This window comes from Triturus cristatus, chromosome 1_1 (assembly GCF_964204655.1).
Source record: "Triturus cristatus chromosome 1_1, aTriCri1.1, whole genome shotgun sequence".
Classification (NCBI taxonomy): domain Eukaryota; kingdom Metazoa; phylum Chordata; class Amphibia; order Caudata; family Salamandridae; genus Triturus; species Triturus cristatus.
In genome coordinates, this window is record NC_140579.1 from 121,027,884 (window position 1) to 121,048,519 (window position 20,636).

The 20,636-nt window shown below is 46.9% G+C and overlaps 1 protein-coding gene across 2 annotated transcripts in view; it reads left to right on the plus strand.

Annotated features, from left to right (window-relative positions):
* The window catches only part of LOC146869730 (major histocompatibility complex class I-related protein 1-like), a 230,165-nt gene extending 209,862 nt beyond the window's left edge, over positions 1 to 20,303 (plus strand). Inside the window, exons 6-8 of one of the 2 annotated variants that reach the window (XM_085613693.1) lie at positions 6,399 to 6,464; positions 7,296 to 7,361; positions 16,217 to 20,303. In XM_085613693.1, the coding sequence (XP_085469819.1) occupies positions 6,399 to 6,464; positions 7,296 to 7,361; positions 16,217 to 16,284 (200 nt within the window). In that variant the 3' untranslated portion in view covers positions 16,285 to 20,303. The remainder of the gene's footprint in view (positions 1 to 6,398; positions 6,465 to 7,295; positions 7,362 to 16,216) is intronic. The other variant, XM_085613704.1, reaches the window with a different exon arrangement.
* Positions 20,304 to 20,636: the final 333 nt, after the last annotated feature.

The window sequence follows — 20,636 nt, forward strand, 5'->3', positions numbered from 1 at the left end:
AGATTTCATGGCAACGATAGATCTCCAGGATGCCTATTTTCATATCCCTATATTACAGCAGCATCGGAAGTTCCTGCGTTTTCGAGTGGGTCAACACGATTTCCAATTCAAAGTGTTACCGTTTGGTCTGCGCTCGGCCCCTCGAGTGTTCACGAAGGTACTAGCCCCAGTGATAGCGTTTCTGCGACTCCAGGGAGTGCAAATATTTCCATATCTCGACGATTTTCTCCTGAAATCCCAGTCAAGCACTCACCTGCGACAACACACGCTTCTATGCCAGGACGTGTTTCGCTCATTAGGTCTTTCCGTAAATGCAGCGAAATCCCAAATTCACCCTTCACAAAAAAGGGATTTTCTGGGAGCAACTCTGGAGATGGTATCAGCAAAAGCGTTTCTCTCCCAGGAGCATCTACAGAATATACTGCGACTGGTCACTTTGATCAGGTCAAAAGAGTCAGTTTCTGTGAGACTGTTAAAATCGTTTCTGGGGATGGCGCCATCGTCCATTGCCTTGATTCCTCATTGCAGGCTGAGAACACGTCCTATTCAGGAAGCACTGGATGCTCAGTGGCGTCAAGTAACGGGATCTTTTCACGACATGGTATGTGTCACAGATCAAATGAGGTCTGCTCTCGCATGGTGGACAATTCCAGCCAACTTGACAGAAGGCACATCATTTCTGTCGGTGACGCCGGACAGGACAATCACGACAGACGCCTCATTAGAGGGATGGGGCGCGCATTTGGAAGATCTCTCGGTAAAAGGAAGGTGGTCCACAAATCAAAGAGCTTGGCACATCAACAGGTTGGAGCTGATGGCCATTTTTCTGGCTCTAAAATCATTTCTACCTTTGATCCAAGGAGAATCAGTGCTAATACAGACAGACAACACAACCTGTATGCACTACGTAAACAAACAGGGCGGAACGAAATCTCCAAGTCTGTCCAGGTTAGCTCAATCAATTTGGGACTGGTCGCTCAATCACCAAATCATGATTACAGCAGTTCATCTACCAGGAGTATCCAATGTCTTAGCGGATTCCCTGAGCAGGTCCTCTTCTTCGCCCCACGAGTGGGAGTTACACCAACCAACTCTAGAGAGGATATTCCAACAATGGGGTCGTCCGCGGCTGGATCTCTTTGCTACTCCGGAGAACCGGAAATGCCACAATTACGCAAGCTGGCATCCCCACAAAGAATCGCAGGGAAATGCCCTTTTGATGAACTGGTGCAATCTATTTGCGTACGCTTTTCCTCCAATTCCCCTCATACCTCGGGTACTTTGGAAGATGAAGAGACAACCTTGCCACCTGATTCTAATAGCCCCACGCTGGCCCCGACAGGCGTGGTTCTCAGAACTGCTCCTGCTGTCCCAATGCCAACCAATCCTCCTGCAACATCGGGCAGATCTGCTCACGATGAGCGAACGGAGAATCTGTCATCCGAATCCCTCCTCACTGAGCTTATCGGCCTGGAACCTGAACACCATGAGTTCGCCCATTTAGACATCCCACAGGATTGTAGGGATATTTTGGCCCAAGCAAGAGCACCCTCTACAGTCAGAACGTACAAGTTTAAATGGAAAAGGTTCTGCCACTGGTGTGCTTCTAATGGAGTCCACCCGATACATTCCACGGCGCACCAATTACTACCATTCTTCTTGCACCTAGCTAGTTCTGGACTGTCTCACGCAACCTTACGGGTTTTCCTAGCGGCAATTTCCCGTTTCCGACAGGATGGATCAAATTCCCTCTGTTCCTCAAGAATAATCCGGCAATTCTTTAAAGGCTTGTTTCGAAAATTTCCGCCAATTCGGCGCCCTCCTCCGTTGTGGCATCTTAACATTGTGTTGGCGCAATTGATGAGACCACCGTTCGAGCCCATTCACAAGGCTGACTTAAAATATCTATCTTGGAAGGTGGCCCTACTTCTGGCACTAACGTCTGTACGTCGTGTCAGTGACATTCATGCTTTTACCATCAAACCTCCGTTCCTGCAGTTCAAACCGGATGCTGTAGTGTTGCGTACCAATCCATCATTCCTACCCAAGGTGCCTACTGATTTTCATATTAACGAGCCAGTGATATTAAAGACTTTCTTTGCTAATCCTCAGACACCTGCAGAGCAAAGATTGCATTCTTTGGACGTGAAGCGATGTTTAAAGTTCTACATCAGTAAGACAGCTTTGTTTCGAAAATCTGATCAACTCTTTATAGCGTATGGACGGTGTCATAAAGGACGTCAGGTTACTAAGCCGACGATTGCACGCTGGATTTCGGCAGCTATTGTTTTCTGCCACCAAAAGGCAAACAAACCTCTGCAGTCTTCAGTGAGAGCACACTCGACTAGGGCAGTATCATCAACTACCGCCTTATTTGCTGGAGTACCTGTGCAACACATCTGCAGAGCAGCTACGTGGTCGACCAGACACACGTTTACTAAGCACTACTGCTTGGCAACTTTAAGCGAGGAGGACGCTGCAGTGGGACAGGCAGTGCTACGCAATCTTTTTAAATAAGGTGAGCCTCTTCCTCCCGCCTCCATATTGTTTCCATTGACTGTTTTTGATACAATTCATTACAATTATACGCATGTTGTATGTCAACAAGTATATGTAGATGTATATATATATATATTCACTGAAAAAACCATAGGTTTCAGACATGTTATAGTTAGCGGAAATTTTACTGATAAAAAACCAATGAAATTCCCACGTTACGCACCGTGCGCACATGGAGGACATATTATGCGCTTCCTTGTGATAGGTAATCTGTTAAATTTCATTTGTAAGTGATGACAATAATATGCCATGCACAGAGAGTGTTTTTTTTTTTTTATTAAAATTTTTAGCGTAAGCGCACCGTACGCGTACGGTAAGCGTAATCGGCGAAATTTTCAAAAAATAAAAATTTACAGTTTTTGGCCTTGGGGGATCTTTGAGGACTCAACTAACATGGCTATGTGCATGGGCGCTGTCTAAACAGCCCCTTTATATGTTTTTTGCCTTTGTTTACAGCCCCCCCCCTCAGAGTGCGAGAGAGAAAATGGCGGCCGCCGCTTCCTGGTTTCGACCGATTCGAATGTTTACTTAGATGTAACAGCCAATCAGAATCGCGCTCGCGCACGCCACCGTACGCGTACGGTAAGCTTACGGTAAGCGTACCGTAAGCTGGCTCAGATATATATATTGATTTAAAGGCTATTTTCTCAGAATTTACTGAACAGATTTACACCAAACCTACAAAAGGCACTTCCTTGACCTGAGGACTACCTCTCTGCCAAATTTCTAGTAATTCTGTTCAGCCGTTCGGGCTGTAGCCCTGTCTAAAGGTCCTATGGAAAAATGCATGGGAAAAACGTGTTTTGGGACACCCCTTTTATCTCAGCCCCCGCTTGACGAATCCCCCCAAGACTTTCAGGGTAGGAGCGGAGCGTAGCGCCCCACCTATTTTGAGAAATTCGCGAGGATTCGTCGACCGGCGCCAAAGTTATTCAAAATAGAATGTTGCGGATTTCCTATGGAAACAGGGTCCTAACTATAACTACCTACTGGCGACCGCCAGTAGGTAATATATATATATATATATATATATATATATATGTATATATATAAATATATGGATATAGAGGTGAATATGCGAGATGTGTTCTTAATAAGAAAGTTTATGAACACTGCGATCTCACGTTGATGTTATTATGGAAACAATTTTAGCGTTACTGCTTTCTATTCATATTCAAGCATGTGAATCTATGAAAGACACCCCAATACTGGAGAAGAACAATTGTTACTTACCTGTAAACAGGTGGTTCTCCAGTATTGGTGTCTTTCATAGATTCGCATGCGACCCTCCCTCCTCCCTTCAGAGGCTCTCTCTTTTCTCCTCATACACTCTAAAGTCACTCTGGTGCTACGAAAATCTGAGGTGAGGAGCTCTGAGGAGAAGGTTCTGGAGAGGTGCTGACGCCTGATTGGCCGGAGTTAGGACTAACATAATGACAGAGATAGACTACAAATGTTCTTTTCTCTCTCTCCATGTATCCCTATGGAGTTTTTTTCATATAAGTGCTTCTTGGTGTTTCTACACCTACATAGCTCTATTTATGGTATTATTATATATATTATTTATGTATATTATGGCTATATATATATATATATTGCTATTTTATTTACCGTGGGACTCCCACTCCAACGACGGGGAATATTCAAGCATGTGAATCTATGAAAGACACCAATACTGGAGAACCACCTGTTTACAGGTAATTGTTCTTAAGGTGCCAAAATGTTTTAGGACTGTATATTCAACACTTTGAAAGTTTTAAATTTTCAAAACCGCACTTTCCAGTGTTTTATACAGACTCCAAACACACACAAACTGTTATTACTTCTAGGGATAACTGCAATGTCTCCAGGACCCTGCCCCAGCTGCGTCAAGCCGGACAGATACATGTCCGGTCAGACACATCTCCCTAAGGCCAGTTGCGTCATTTGCATTTATAATTCATCTTAATCCTTGAAATCCCTGATTGCATTTAGTGGTAGCAAAAGCATTCACCCCCCTCCTTGAGGGCTCAGCAAAGGGGACATCCAGCGCTGTTGAGGAGGCGAGATCTTAAAAACATCTTCCAAGTTCCCATGACTTGTGGTCTTTTTTACTATTATCTCAATATCTCTTAAAGAAACAACATCTTTTAATATATGAACTCACCCAGTCCTTAAACACATACGGGCAGATTTACAAGAAACGAACGCAGCGCGGTGCTTCAAGTAACTTTCCTGCGCCGCGCTCCATTAGTTTCGAAGCACAGGTATGCGACATATTTACAACAATATGTTGTATCTCAGTCCTTCTCCCTGCGCTGGCGCACAAACTGCTGCCATGCGCCGGCGCGTCTAAGGAGGTAATGTCCTCTTCCAATGTGTGCCGTAGAATGCAGCACAGATTGAAAGAGGAAAAAAACGAGGACAAATCAAAACATTTCTCCTTGTTGCGCCTCGCTACGCCACCCCTATGGCGTAGCATTCTGATGCATTTCCAGATTTACAATCCCTCGTAAATCTGGGAATGCATCAGTGAACATGGGTGTTGCATCGGTACACCCACAGCAACACCCATGTCACGCCCCTAACACGCAAAATGTTTTGCGTGAAAAAGGGCGATATTTACAAGCACAGGTAAAGTCACGCAGGTTGGCTTTACCTATGCTTGTAAATATCACTCAGCCAGTTGCACCGCCCGTGCGTCATAAATCTGGTGCAAATGCTTGTAAATCTGCCCCTTAATGTCCAGTATGAAAACAACAGTAAGTAGTTGAGCCACGTTTAGTTAAAAAATGTATTAAACAAGTTATACCGTTTGTTATTATTATTAGCCTTAAAGATGTCAATTTACAACCCATATCAGTGCTTTTAATGTATACAGTGCACCTATCATGTGTCTGAACATATTTACAAAATGACCATGTGGGACAACGCAGCATCAAGGGGGCAGATTTTAATCTAATCACATAAAGCTTTTGGCAAATTACAAATCACATATAGAAGTGAACAGAGATTATTCTAGAAACTCCTCATGTAAAATAAAAGGACCATAGTCTAAATCAGGTATAAATGTATCTTTAACAATCTGCAAAAATCAAACCACCGTTGCTGTTCCTGAGATCGCGCCAACTGGTAACAAAGCCCAAAGACTGATATAGATGTGGGCATTGGATGTATCTGTGCTTCCCAACTTTGTATTCTGTGTAAACAAACCCCAGATACTCACAGGAGGAAACATTTTAAATCATTTTGAAACCTTAATCCCAATGGCAAACTGTCAAGGAGCCCAAATACAAGTTCCGCTCATCCCTAATCGCCCTGTCTGCAGCGCGTATAGTCTGTTCGTGATGCTCCTGGGCCGCAGCTAGTTACCGCACTGCCCGTCTGCCGCCAGGGCTTGGTCGTAAGGTTATAACTCCTAGTTAGGCGTTTACACCCCTTCTACAGGAGGGTAATGCAGCATGACTCCAGGTGCTTTCACTAACCAGAGCAGTATGGTGCAAGTAGAGAGCTCCATGTGTTCACGACATACCTCCAAGAAGTGGGGCTGACTGCGAGGTAGCACTAGTCTGATTCTTAGAGTACATCGCATGTCCGAGAAGGGTTGGAGTGAGTCGTACCAGCGTGATGTAGTCCTTTCCCACTCTAGCTCTGCTCCTCACCAGCACCCACCACCTTCACTCAAGGGGCTGCACTTCATACCGCACATTCAGAATAAGAGTATTTCTTGGCTGAGTCTAGCGTTTACACCAGTGGGAGCTTTTATTCATTATTTAGAGCAAATGTGAAATTTATTAAAATTTAGTGATGTGTTCACTGCCAATATTTTTTACTAATTGCCATTTTGTCATTGGGTTTAGAAACGTGTAAACCGCGAAGACCAGAACGACCCAGTGAAGCCAGGGACATCCGTTTGCTGCGCGAAGGTAAGGAAAGGATGCTGCAAGTAACTTTCCTGCGCCGCGCTCCATTAGTTTCGAAGCACAGGTATGCGACATATTTACAACAATATGTTGTATCTCAGTCCTTCTCCCTGCGCTGGCGCACAAACTGCTGCCATGCGCCGGCGCGTCTAAGGAGGTAATGTCCTCTTCCAATGTGTGCCGTAGAATGCAGCACAGATTGAAAGAGGAAAAAAACGAGGACAAATCAAAACATTTCTCCTTGTTGCGCCTCGCTACGCCACCCCTATGGCGTAGCATTCTGATGCATTTCCAGATTTACAATCCCTCGTAAATCTGGGAATGCATCAGTGAACATGGGTGTTGCATCGGTACACCCACAGCAACACTCATGTCACGCCCCTAACACGCAAAATGTTTTGCGTGAAAAAGGGCGATATTTACAAGCACAGGTAAAGTCACGCAGGTTGGCTTTACCTATGCTTGTAAATATCACTCAGCCAGTTGCACCGCCCGTGCGTCATAAATCTGGTGCAAATGCTTGTAAATCTGCCCCTTAATGTCCAGTATGAAAACAACAGTAAGTAGTTGAGCCACGTTTAGTTAAAAAATGTATTAAACAAGTTATACCGTTTGTTATTATTATTAGCCTTAAAGATGTCAATTTACAACCCATATCAGTGCTTTTAATGTATACAGTGCACCTATCATGTGTCTGAACATATTTACAAAATGACCATGTGGGACAACGCAGCTTTTATTCATTATTTAGAGCAAATGTGAAATTTATTAAAATTTAGTGATGTGTTCACTGCCAATATTTTTTACTAATTGCCATTTTGTCATTGGGTTTAGAAACGTGTAAACCGCGAAGACCAGAACGACCCAGTGAAGCCAGGGACATCCGTTTGCTGCGCGAAGGTAAGGAAAGGATGCTGGCTGCCTGCTCTCCCTCAGCAGCTGCCTGCCCGCTGTCCCTCAGCAGCTGCCTGCCTGTTCTCCCTTGGCAGATGCCTCCCTGCTCTCCCTCAGCAGCTGCCTGCCTGCTGTCCCTCGGCAGCTGCCTGCCTGCTCTCCCTCGGCAGCTGCCCGCCTGTTCTCCCTCGGCAGCTGCCCGCCTGTTCTCCCTCGGTATTTCCCGCCTGCTATCACTCAGCAGCTGCCTGCCGTCCCTCGGCAGCTGCCTGCCTGCTCTCCCTCTGCAGCTGCCTGCCTGCTGTCCCTCGGCATCTGCCTGCTTGCTCTCCCTCGGCAGCTGCCTGCCTGCTGTTCCTCAGCAGCTGCCTGCCTGTTCTCCCTCAGCAAATGCCTACCTGCTCTCCCTCAGTAGCTGCCTGCCTGCTCTCCCTAAGCAGCTGCCTGCCTGCTGTCCCTCGGCAGCTGCCTTTCTGCTCTTCCTCAGCAGCTGCCTACCTTCTCTCCCTCAGCAGCTGCCTGCCTGCTGTCCCTCGGCTGCTGCCTGCCTGCTCTCCCTCGCGGTACAAAAGGGGGTGGTGATGGACGGAGCACCAGAACCAATCAAACACTCACACCCAGTCAACAGATCCGGGTTTGATCCATCACCGTTCTTTAGCCCACTCTGCCACCCCAGTTCAGACTTGGCCATATGCAAATCAGTCTGACCCTGTGCCTCATGGGAACAGTCCGGCCCGAACTGCCAAGCCATGCCTTCCCTGGACTGGAAATAAGCTTCCTAGGACTGGTTTCTGGCATTTCAGCTGTCTTCAGCCAGGCTTGCTTGAATCCAGTGGCAAAGCGAGCAAGGGACTCACGTCTGAGCATACCCTGCCAACTTATGGCAAACAAAGCGGTACAAAAGGGGGTGGTGATGGACGGAGCATCAGAACCAATCAAACACTCACACCCAGTCTACAGATCTGGGTTTGATCCATCACCGTTCTTTAGCCCACTCTGCCACCCCAGTTCAGACATGGCCATATGCAAATCAGTCTGACCCTGTGCCTCATGCCTGCTCTCCCTCAGCAGCTGCCTGCCTGCTGTCCCTAAGCCACTGCCTGCCTGCTACCCTCTGCAGCTGCCTGCCTGCTGTCCCTCGGCAGCCGCCTGCCTCCTGACCCTCAGCAGCTGCCTACCTGCTGTCCCTCGCCAGCTGCCTACCTGTTCTCCCTCAGCAGATGCCTATCTGCTCTCCCTCAGCAGCTGCCTGCCTGCTGAGTCTTGGCATTTGCCTGCCTGCTGTCCTTCAGCAGCTGCCTGCCTGCTCTCCTTCAGCAGCCGCCTGCCTGTTCTCCCTCAGCAAATGCCTACCTGTTGTCCCTAGGCATCTGCCGACCTGCTCTCCCTCTGCAGCTGCCTGCCTACTGTCCCTCAGCAGCTGCCCGCTTGCTCTCCCTCGGCAGCTGCCTGCCTGCTGTCCCTCAGCAGCAGCTGCCTGCTGTCCCTCAGCAGCTGCCTGCCTGCTGTCCCTCAGCAGCTGCCTGCCTGTTGTCCCTCAGCAGCTGCCCGCCTGTTGTCCCTCAGCAGCTGCCCGCCTGTTCTCCTTTAGCAGCTGCCTGCCTGCTCTCCCTCAGCAGCTGCCTACCACCTCTTTCTCTTTTGAAAAACAATTGGTCCTTCAAACATACATAAGTGTAAGAACAATGAATATAGACCAGAATCAGTACTATATTAAGTGAAAATGTCCAGCCGTACATATAGATTTTAATTTTAACCGTGATAATTCAGAATACACAGAGCGTAATAGAGTGGGACACAGTCCTGTAGCCTTCAACAAACAAAACATTTAGAGACAATCACATATATTTAGACATTTTTCAGGCAAAACAACCAAGCTTAACGCCGATCCAGATAATAGGGGCAAGCTTTTTAGAAGGTAAACAGTAATGCACCGATACCACGGACGCCCAAATTGTTGTCAATCAACCACCTGCGCCGCCACATCAGTATTATCGGAACCCACCCACTAAGTGTGCCCCTATCTCCAAATGCACAGATAGGTGAGTATCTGTCCTGCCAGATACCGCCTCGATCTACCCAATCCATCCCTTCGTCTAACTCGGCACTCTTCCTTCCCAACAGAGGTCTCTACGCCCGGACCGCTTTCCTTATCCCCCGCGCACTCATATTTCCGATGAGTGTTCATTGCGCCTCACTATGCTCAGCGAACCTTGACACCGCCGCATGTTCACATTTACGCTCGGAGCACTCTGAAATAACACTCCGGTATCTCTTCGTTTCCACAGGATTAGGGCCACAATCGGTTCTGGCACACCCCAGTACCCCTTCACTGGTTCAAATCGCGCTCGACGCTAATTCTTTTCATGTCATCTGCTATGCGTTAATTGTCATCCATCTCACCTCCAGAATTTTAGATTGTTCTTCATCACTATTCCTAGCCTCTATTCACTATCACCTACTGTATGCATTTTCCATCTTCATCACTTCTCTCGCGCATCACTTCCCTGGTTCATGAGAACAGGCTGTGTCACCCTGAAACCACATGCCTTCTGCCTAACCTGAAACTCACACTTTTTTTTACGCCACTATCATCGGTTAACTGAGATGACTAAGTAATTTTCTTTTAATTCTGCTTAATTCTAATGGAACTCAAATCTTTGTGAATAGCATAACCTGACTAACATCGGTTAACTGAGGAGACTGTGTGTTTTATTTTTCTCTTATTTTCTGCCTAGATTCTAATGTCTTGTTTCCTGCCTCCCTCCACGTTCTTTCCAATTACTTCACAGGCAGTGTTCTCTCAGGCTTGTCATTATTTTGTCCTGATGATGATCTATGTATCTTGTTATAGATCGAAATGTCGTCGACTTGTTGTACAGCATGCACGTTAAACACATGTGTTAAAATTAGTGCATTACTGTTTACTTTCTAAAAAGCTTGCCCCTATTATCTGGATCGGCGTTAAGCTTGGTTGTTGCGCCTGAAAAATGTCTAAATATATGTGATTGTCTCTAAAAGTTTTGTTTGTTGAAGGATACAGGACTGTGTCCCACTCTATTACGCTCTGTGTATTCCGAATTATCACGGTTAAAATTAAAATCTATATGTCCGGCTGGATATTTTCACTTAATATAGTACTGATTCTGGTCTGTATTCATTGTTCTTACACTTATGTATGTTTGAAGGACTAATTGTTTTTCAAAATAGCTAGTACCCAAGGTCCTTCCCACCTTAAGGGTTCCCTTGTTTAGAATAAACACCACCTCTTTCTCAGCAGCTGCCTGCCTGCTCTCCATCAGCAGCTCCCTACCTGCAGTCCCTCAGCACCTGCCCGCCTGCTATCCCTCGGCAACTGCCCACCTGCTCACCCTCAGCAGCTGCCCGTCTGCTATCTCTCAACAGCTGCCTCCCTGCTGTCCCTCGGCAGCTGCCTGCCTGCTGTCCCTCAGCAGCTGCCTACCTGCTATCCCTCAGCAGCTGCCTGTCTGCTCTCCCTTGGCAGCAGCACACCTGCTGTCCCTCAGCAGCTGCCTGTCTGCTCTCCCTCGGCATATGCCTGCATGCTGTCCCTCAGCAGCTGCCTACCTGCTCTCCCTCAGTAGCAGCCTGCCTGCTCTCCCTCGGCAGCTGCCTGCCTGCTGTCCTGCGGCAGCTGCCTGCCTGCTGTCCCTCGGCAGCTGCCTCCCTGCTGTCCTTTGGCAGCTGCCTACCTGCTCTCTCTCGGCAGATGCCTGCCTGCTGTCCCTCGGCAGCTGCCTGCCTGCTCATCCTCGGCAGCTGCATGCCTGCTGTCCCTCAGCAGTTACATGCCTGTTCTCCCTCAGCAGATACCTACCTGCTGTCCTTCAGAACCTGCCCACCTGCTCTCCCTCAGCAGCTGCCTGCCTGCTGTCCCTCTGCATCTGCCTACCTGCTCTCCCTCAGCAGCTGCCTGTCTGCTGTCCCTCAGCAGCTGTCTACCTGCTCCTCCTCAGCAGCTGCCTGCTCTCACTCAGAAGCTGCCTACCTGATCTCCCTCAGCAGCTGCCCGCCTGTTGTCCCTCAGGAGCTGCCTATTTGACAAGGCATTCCTGTTTCACAGGCACAAGACTGCTGGTGTCTCTGTGGTGACAATGGGCACCGCTACTTCCTCCTTCCTTGGTTGTGGTAGGAATCTACCTCAGGTTGACATGTCGGCTTTAAAGGCCAGCGATGGGGACAGGTGGAGCTCCCAGAGGGTGAGCAGCGCCACACATTGTGTCCATAACGACTGAGTGTCCTGCCATGGACATTTAGGATAATGTCGACCATGAAAGTACAACAAACATTAGAGATAATCATGACACCACATCCACAACCCTATTGTGTTCCCTCTTTATATGATACTGTGCCCTCAGGGGTCAGCATCAAGAAGAGTCCTAGTGCTGAGCAGCAACAGTTGCCTGACATCAGCATGGTGGTGCCCAGCATTGGAACAGTGGTGGTAACTTGTTACATGATCCTGGCCGCCCTGGCATAATGCTGGCCCTGGTATTCATGGTATTTGTAGGCATATTTGCGTCATCTTTTCACATGCGCTGCCCATGTGTTGGAAATCCATGGTTAGCAGGTTAAAAGAATGATTCATGACTTCTCAAACACTCATTGCTTCCTATTTTGTTGAAGAAAGCTGAGCCCAAGTCTTTTTAAAGCTTTCTAAAAAGTCTCATTTATAGCTATCTCGCCATATCAACTTACTAACTCTCATACCCAACCATTCACTTATCCATTAATACAGCTGTTTGTTAACATACCCCTTCATCCATCTCTCCACCTGTGCAGTGAATCACTCACTGGACCATCCGTGCAGTCAGTCACTCACTGAACTGTCCATGAATTCAATCACTCACTCAACCATTCATGCAATCAGTCACTCACTGAACCGCCCATGCAGTCAGTCACTTACTGAACCGTCCATGCAGTCAGTCACTCATTGAACCATTCGTGCAGTCAGTCACTCACTGAACCATCCATGCGGTCAGTCACTCACTGAACCAGCCCTGCAGTCAGTCACTCACTGAAGAATATGACTCGTTACAACGAGAGCCATTACTCCGCGTGCCATTACAACGCAGTCATTACAACGAGTGCGTTGTTACCATGCAAAGCCATTACTACGCAAGTCATTACATCGGTTTGCAGTAGATGGCGGCTGACATTAGAAATGTATATTTTACTATTCCAACTCCAGCCAGTGTAACAGTAGGGAAGGTGTTGGAATAGTAAATTATACTATTTCTAATGTAAGCACGTCATCTACTGCAAGTCAATGTAACGACTTGCGTAGTAATGGCATTGCATGGTAACAACCCGGTCGTTGTAACAACCTTATTGTAATAGCATCGCGATGTGATGCCCGCATTGTTAGGATTGTTTCCCCTCACTGAATCATCTGTGCAGTCAGTCACTCACTAAATCATCCCTGCACTCACTCTGTCCATCCATGTCCTCTATCACTTGCCTATTCACTGATCATCCCTCTACACTGCCTGTACTTGCACTGCCCTAGTCGCTTCACTGCTGACCCCCCACATTCTACCCCCATGCTGCCCTTGTCCACACACACTGCACACACACCCATCCCCTATTAATGCGCTACCCGTTCTTCTAGCCACCATGCGCTCACACAGATCACTCAGCACTTAACTGCCCTGGTGGTCCTAGATCTTGTGTGTCCAAAAATCGGGCTGATCGCTCACCTCCAACAACAGACCATCACCTCCCACAGTGTGACCAGGGATAGACCCCTCACCTTCAGGGACAGACCTCTCATCTCCCAGGACAGACCCTAACCTCCCACAATGTGGCCAGGGACAGACTCCTCACCTCCAGGTAAGACCCTTCATCTCCTGGGCCAGACACCTCCAGGGCCTCCCCTCCAGGGACAGACCCCTCACCTGCAGGGAAAACCCCTCACCTCCATGGTCAGACCCGTTACCTCTAAAGACAGACCCTCACCTCCCACAATGTGACCAGGGATAGACCCCTCACCTTCAGGGACAGACCTCTCTTCTCCCAGGACAGACCCTAACCTCCCACAATGTGGCCAGGGACAGACTCCTCACCTCCAGGGAAGACCCTTCATCTCCTGGGCCAGACACCCCCAGGGCCTCCCCTCCAGGGACAGACCCCTCACCTCTAAGGACAGGCCCCTCACCTGCAGGGAAAACCCCTCATCTCCATGATCAGACCCCTTACCTCTAAAGACAGACCCCTCACCTTCAGCAAAGACCCTTCACCTTCCACATTGCAGTGAGACGTAGGCCCCTCACCTCGCACTTTGTGACCGGAGGCATATTTGCGTCATCTTTTCACATGCGCTGCCCATGTGTTGGAAATCCATGGTTAGCAGGTTAAAAGAATGATTCATGACTTCTCAAACACTCATTGCTTCCTATTTTGTTGAAGAAAGCTGAGCCCAAGTCTTTTTAAAGCTTTCTAAAAAGTCTCATTTATAGCTATCTCGCCATATCAACTTACTAACTCTCATACCCAACCATTCACTTATCCATTAATACAGCTGTTTGTTAACATACCCCTTCATCCATCTCTCCACCTGTGCAGTGAATCACTCACTGGACCATCCGTGCAGTCAGTCACTCACTGAACTGTCCATGAATTCAATCACTCACTCAACCATTCATGCAATCAGTCACTCACTGAACCGCCCATGCAGTCAGTCACTTACTGAACCGTCCATGCAGTCAGTCACTCATTGAACCATTCGTGCAGTCAGTCACTCACTGAACCATCCATGCGGTCAGTCACTCACTGAACCAGCCCTGCAGTCAGTCACTCACTGAAGAATATGACTCGTTACAACGAGAGCCATTACTCCGCGTGCCATTACAACGCAGTCATTACAACGAGTGCGTTGTTACCATGCAAAGCCATTACTACGCAAGTCATTACATCGGTTTGCAGTAGATGGCGGCTGACATTAGAAATGTATATTTTACTATTCCAACTCCAGCCAGTGTAACAGTAGGGAAGGTGTTGGAATAGTAAATTATACTATTTCTAATGTAAGCACGTCATCTACTGCAAGTCAATGTAACGACTTGCGTAGTAATGGCATTGCATGGTAACAACCCGGTCGTTGTAACAACCTTATTGTAATAGCATCGCGATGTGATGCCCGCATTGTTAGGATTGTTTCCCCTCACTGAATCATCTGTGCAGTCAGTCACTCACTAAATCATCCCTGCACTCACTCTGTCCATCCATGTCCTCTATCACTTGCCTATTCACTGATCATCCCTCTACACTGCCTGTACTTGCACTGCCCTAGTCGCTTCACTGCTGACCCCCCACATTCTACCCCCATGCTGCCCTTGTCCACACACACTGCACACACACCCATCCCCTATTAATGCGCTACCCGTTCTTCTAGCCACCATGCGCTCACACAGATCACTCAGCACTTAACTGCCCTGGTGGTCCTAGATCTTGTGTGTCCAAAAATCGGGCTGATCGCTCACCTCCAACAACAGACCATCACCTCCCACAGTGTGACCAGGGATAGACCCCTCACCTTCAGGGACAGACCTCTCATCTCCCAGGACAGACCCTAACCTCCCACAATGTGGCCAGGGACAGACTCCTCACCTCCAGGTAAGACCCTTCATCTCCTGGGCCAGACACCTCCAGGGCCTCCCCTCCAGGGACAGACCCCTCACCTGCAGGGAAAACCCCTCACCTCCATGGTCAGACCCGTTACCTCTAAAGACAGACCCTCACCTCCCACAATGTGACCAGGGATAGACCCCTCACCTTCAGGGACAGACCTCTCTTCTCCCAGGACAGACCCTAACCTCCCACAATGTGGCCAGGGACAGACTCCTCACCTCCAGGGAAGACCCTTCATCTCCTGGGCCAGACACCCCCAGGGCCTCCCCTCCAGGGACAGACCCCTCACCTCTAAGGACAGGCCCCTCACCTGCAGGGAAAACCCCTCATCTCCATGATCAGACCCCTTACCTCTAAAGACAGACCCCTCACCTTCAGCAAAGACCCTTCACCTTCCACATTGCAGTGAGACGTAGGCCCCTCACCTCGCACTTTGTGACCGGAGAGAGACCACTCACCTCCAGAGATGGGCATCTCACCTCACACTGTGAAGTCCTAGCCAGACACCTCAACCCCACCGTCTAATCAGGGACAGACCCCCTGCCTTCTATAGTTGAATCAGACAGTCTCCCCCCCCCCCTCTCATTGTGTGATCCTAGGTCAGTGACGAAGCAAGACTTACAGGGACCCCAATTCAAGCAAGGGGAAAGGACCCCCCCCCATCCACTGGTTTCATAGGAACAAATAGCTATAATTGTAGTGCAGTGGAGCTCTCAGGGCGCTGAACCCTGTGCCACTGCACCTGCCGCTCTGTTGATCACTTTGCCTCTGTCATAGCCCTTCCAGTGGCCTCCAAGGACAGCCTCTTTATGTCCCACAGTATGATCAGCGAATGCCCCCCACCTCCCAAGTTGTAATGAGGGGAGACCCCTCACCTCCATCAGAGTGGGGATGGTTAGATCCTTCTGTTCCCACAGTCTAACTACAGTCGGCCCTATCCACTCCTGCTGTGTAAAGGGATAATACCCCTCTCCTTCCACTGTGCAGTCAGGGACAAGCCCCACGGCTCCTACCGTGTGAGGAGATGACTCTCTCCTATCCATCAGTATAACCAACAGCAGGCCACTTACTCCTGCCTACCCCTAATGATCTTCAGAAGGTGAGCTTTTGAACCCCACTATGGCTCTGCTCCTGTGGGCTTGTGTACTCCCTGTTACTGCACTCTATATTCGGTTTCTGTCTGTTCCTAATAATAGTGTCTGTTTTTTTAGGTGAAAACCATCCTGAAAGTGGCTGCCGCGTCATTGAAGGGAACCGAATCTTCAAACACGACTTGTAACAGGAGTAAAGATGCCCATGGCCTTGTCGGTGCCATGGTACCACAACATGACCTCCGAGAGAAGTCTTCTGCTGCGGTCTTGGAATCCATTACGACCGTGTGCTTGATTGGATGAGAGTCGATGCTCCCTCGGTCCCTGCAGGACAAGAGGCTCGATATAAATACTCCTGCTATAGGAAAAAGCTGAAAACCTGGCTGTTCTCCAGCCTGTAGCCCCCCTTTTGCCCCACTGTTCCCTTTCGGCATCCAGCGCCAGGACACTCCTTGGAGTAGCAGCCGCGCTCTACAAAAACCCCCATATAGACATAGACATGCAATAGTTCCCTTTTTCATCGGGTTGAAATGTCTGGATTACTTACCGGTAATCTTCATTACTCCGATACTGCACACCTCGTTCCATTACTTATGTTTTTCATTAGTAAGACCAGCCTTAACCTCACGCAGTCTTCTATTTGATCTAAACCAGTAGTGCTTACGCCTCCATCACTGTGAAGAATTACTTAGCGGCAGGGAGGGACAAAAGTAACGGCACGAGGAGTATAGATCAGAGTAATGAAGAATAATGGTAAGTAATCCAGACATTACTTCCTCATCTGCCCTACTCCTCCCATTACTTAGGTTTTCCATGAATACCAAAGCTTTCATAGAAAAATCCTCACTGTTGAAACAAACAACCCAACAGGATCTCACTCTACTCCCAATTTGTTAGACAAGAAAGCATAATCCCGTTCCTCACGGTCATCATGCCTGAATGCCTCCAGGCAGCAGAACACCTGCCAAAAATACATTAGAGTGAGTACCTCTTTGATCCATCTCGCAAGTGTATAGAAAGAGGATTGTATCCTCTTCTGGTGACCCCCAAATTCACAAATAAAGAATCGCGCTTCCTAAACTGAGCTCTCTGAAGATCAATTTTTACTGTTCTCACGACAGCACAGAAGAATCTTCAATATCTGCTCCTGATTCAGAATGCAAAACGAGAACCACAGTTCCCTGTTTTGTACGGAATGCTGTGCTTACCACAGTTCCCTGTTTTGTATGGAATTATGGAATGCTGTGCTTACCACAGGTCCCTGTTTTGTATGGAATGCTAATGCTGTGCTTACCACAGTTCCCTGTTTGTATGGAATGCTGTGCTTACCACGGTTCCCTGTTTTGTATGGAATGCTGTACTTACCACAGTTCCCTGTTTTGTATGGAATGCTGTGCTTACCACGGTTCCCTGTTTTGTACGGAATGCTGTGCTTACCATAGTTCCTTGGTTTGTATGGAATGCTGTGCTTACCACAGTTCCCTGTTTTGTATAGAATGCTGTGCTTACCACAGTTCCTTGGTCTGTACGGAATGCTGTGCTTACCACAGTTCCCTGGTTTTTATTGAATGCTGTGCTTACCACAGTTCCCTGATTTGTACGGAATGCTGTGCTTACCACAGTTGCTTGTTTTTTATGGAATGCTGTGCTTACCACAGTTCCCTGTTTTGTATGGGAATGCTGTGCTTACCACAATACCTTGGTTTGTATGGAATGCTGTGCTTACCACAGTTCCCTGTTTTTTGTGGAATGCTGTGCTTACCACAGTTCCCTGTTTTGTATGGAATGCTGTGCTAAACATAGTTCCCCATTTTTTGTGGAATGCTGTGCTTACCACAGTTCCCTGTTTTGTATGGTATGCTGTGCTTACCACAGTTGCTTGTTTTTTATGGAATGCCGTGCTTACCACAGTTCCCTGTTTTGTATGGAATGCTGTGCTTACCACAGTTCCTTGGTTTATATGGAATACTGTGCTTACCACATTTCCCTGTTTTGTGGAATGCTGTACTTACCACAGTTGCTTGTTTTTTATGTAATGCTGTGCTTACCACAGTTCCCTGTTTTTTGTGGAATGCTGTGCTTACCATAGTTCCCTGTTTTTTGTGGAATGCTGTGCTTACCACAGTTGCTTGGTTTTTATGGAATGCTGTGCTTACCACAGTTCCCTCTTTTTTGTGGAATGCTGTGCTTACCACAGTTGCTTGTTTTTTGTGGAATGCTGTGCTTACCACAGTTGCTTGTTTTTTATGGGATGCTGCGCTCACCTTGGGAATAAATTTAGGATTGAATCAAAGAACTATTCTATCTTCAAAGATTTTAGAAATTTGGTGGAACATATATTCAAGCACCCACTCACGCGAACACTTCAACACTAAATGTAAGTTCCAAAAAGGAAATCCATTGAATCCTTGCTCTCAAAGAGTCAAACCCTTTAACAACCTTGCTACCCGGCCTGCTACTTCCGTTAATGCTGCCCAAGGAGAGCAAACGTCGTATTGGACGGCCATGTCATCTAAGTGTTGATGTTGACAAACCCAAAAACTGCCATATGCTGTTTGCAGAATACTTTGTAGGAGAAAACATATATATATATATATATATATTTGACATCATGCATCAAATGAAATCCAATGATGATTGTAGGTCCTTTTAGTTAATATCCTCCTGGGTGCTTGAGTGGAAGCTGAACAGGGATTTAGTGCACCTAACCTTAAAAGACCTTCTCCTCCAGCCTCTGCACCAAGACTTTTTGATGTTGAAGGGAAAGGCGAGGGAGAATTAAAAGATTGGGAGAAGGAAGTCAGTGTACGATCTCCAACTTTTGTGTCAGCGTGTCTTTTATCCAAAGGAGGAATCACAAGATCATGTCCACAAGGTCATTCCCTCTTTCCCTCTCCAAATTTTCACCAATAGAATAAGAGAAAATGAAATAGGAATAAGGACATGTAGTTCTGAACGGAGGAACCGGCTTAAAGCTCTGATTGTCACTAGTTCCTACAACTCAGGAAGGAAGCTTTCTTGGAGAGAATTTCTCTTATTCCACAATAAAATTATTAGAAATCCTTTTTTGTCACTTGAACCAGTCTGTTTATCAGAACATGAGTCTTTACCCTTGAGAGAAACTTTCATATTTTAAGTTTCACAGATATTGACCACATGTTATGTTATATGTTATGTTATGTTATATGCCATTTATAAAGCGCAACAGCTGCCCCAGCAGAGAGGCGTCCCGGCGCTAGCAGCAGAAAACCGGACGAGGAAGAGAGGAAACAGGCCTACGGCAGTGTAAGAGGTGCGTTTTAATTGCCTTTCTGAATTGACCCAGACCGTTCTGATTATCATCCTCCCGATGCCAAGACTCCTCTGAATATTTGCCGTCTTGTAAAGTAATAGGAAGACTCTTGGTCTTGGACTGTCAATCATTCCCGGCAACCTCACGATTAAAGATTGACGCTACCAGCCCATCTGTTGACTCAGTGCCACATTCCTTCGAATAAAAGACTCTACATTCTGAATCAATAGATGGTGATTGTGAGAAACTGAGTTGTTGGTTGAGTGGGGTGATAGCCCTGGACAAGCAGCAACCACAGTCCTTGTCACGGTAGGCACAAGCCAACCCGAAAATAACCTGTGCTCGACTCTCTGGTAGCTTGGCACAGATCAGTCAGGCTTAACTTAGAGGCAATGTGCAAAGTATTGATGCAACACTTCAAACAGTAATAAAGTAAGAAACACCACACAAAAAGGATCCCATCCCAAGTTAGAAAAATAGAGTTACTTTTAATACACAGAACAAGATCAAAATGACAAAATTCCAATCAGTAAAACCAGATATATGCAATTGTAAAAGCTTTAGTGAAATTAGCTCCAAAAAGCACAAAGCGCCAACTGTGGTTATCTGGTCGCGCCAGACAGAGACAAAGTCAAACGTATAGGCCAACTGCGACATGCTGTGACATAATAACTATTCTATTCTGTTACATCTTATAATTCTATATATATTTTGTGTATATTATATTAAATCATTATCCTGTTTTCTATTTTACTTATAAATATTTACTCCTGTTGGTTTAACCTAGACTTCGTGGAACCTTTCTGGTTGCTAAAACTTTGTTATTGAAAATAGATTTTTATTGATGATTGATAAATTGATTTTGAGGAACTGGAGCACTAGATAGTTTATTAAATGGTTCTATATTGAAATCCATTTTTATTTCGGTTCCTTTCTATTCTTCATGTGTGTTTATTCGACCCGTTGTGAAATGCTTACACATTTATTTCATCGACTTTGTATGGCTCTTTTTAATTGCCTTATAGTTTCTTGACTATAGGATTAGTAAATATGTATATATACCAGCTTTCCCACTTTGTAAAATCCAATAAAGTTGGGGGCATATTTATAAGAGGCTTATGTCACGTTTGCACCACGCAGGGTGATGCATGAATGACTCAAACCTCTAAGTCAGATTTATTAATCCACGCTAAGCCAACTTGCGTGGCCCTGAGTGGCTTTATAAATTTGGAGTAAAGCAACACAGCA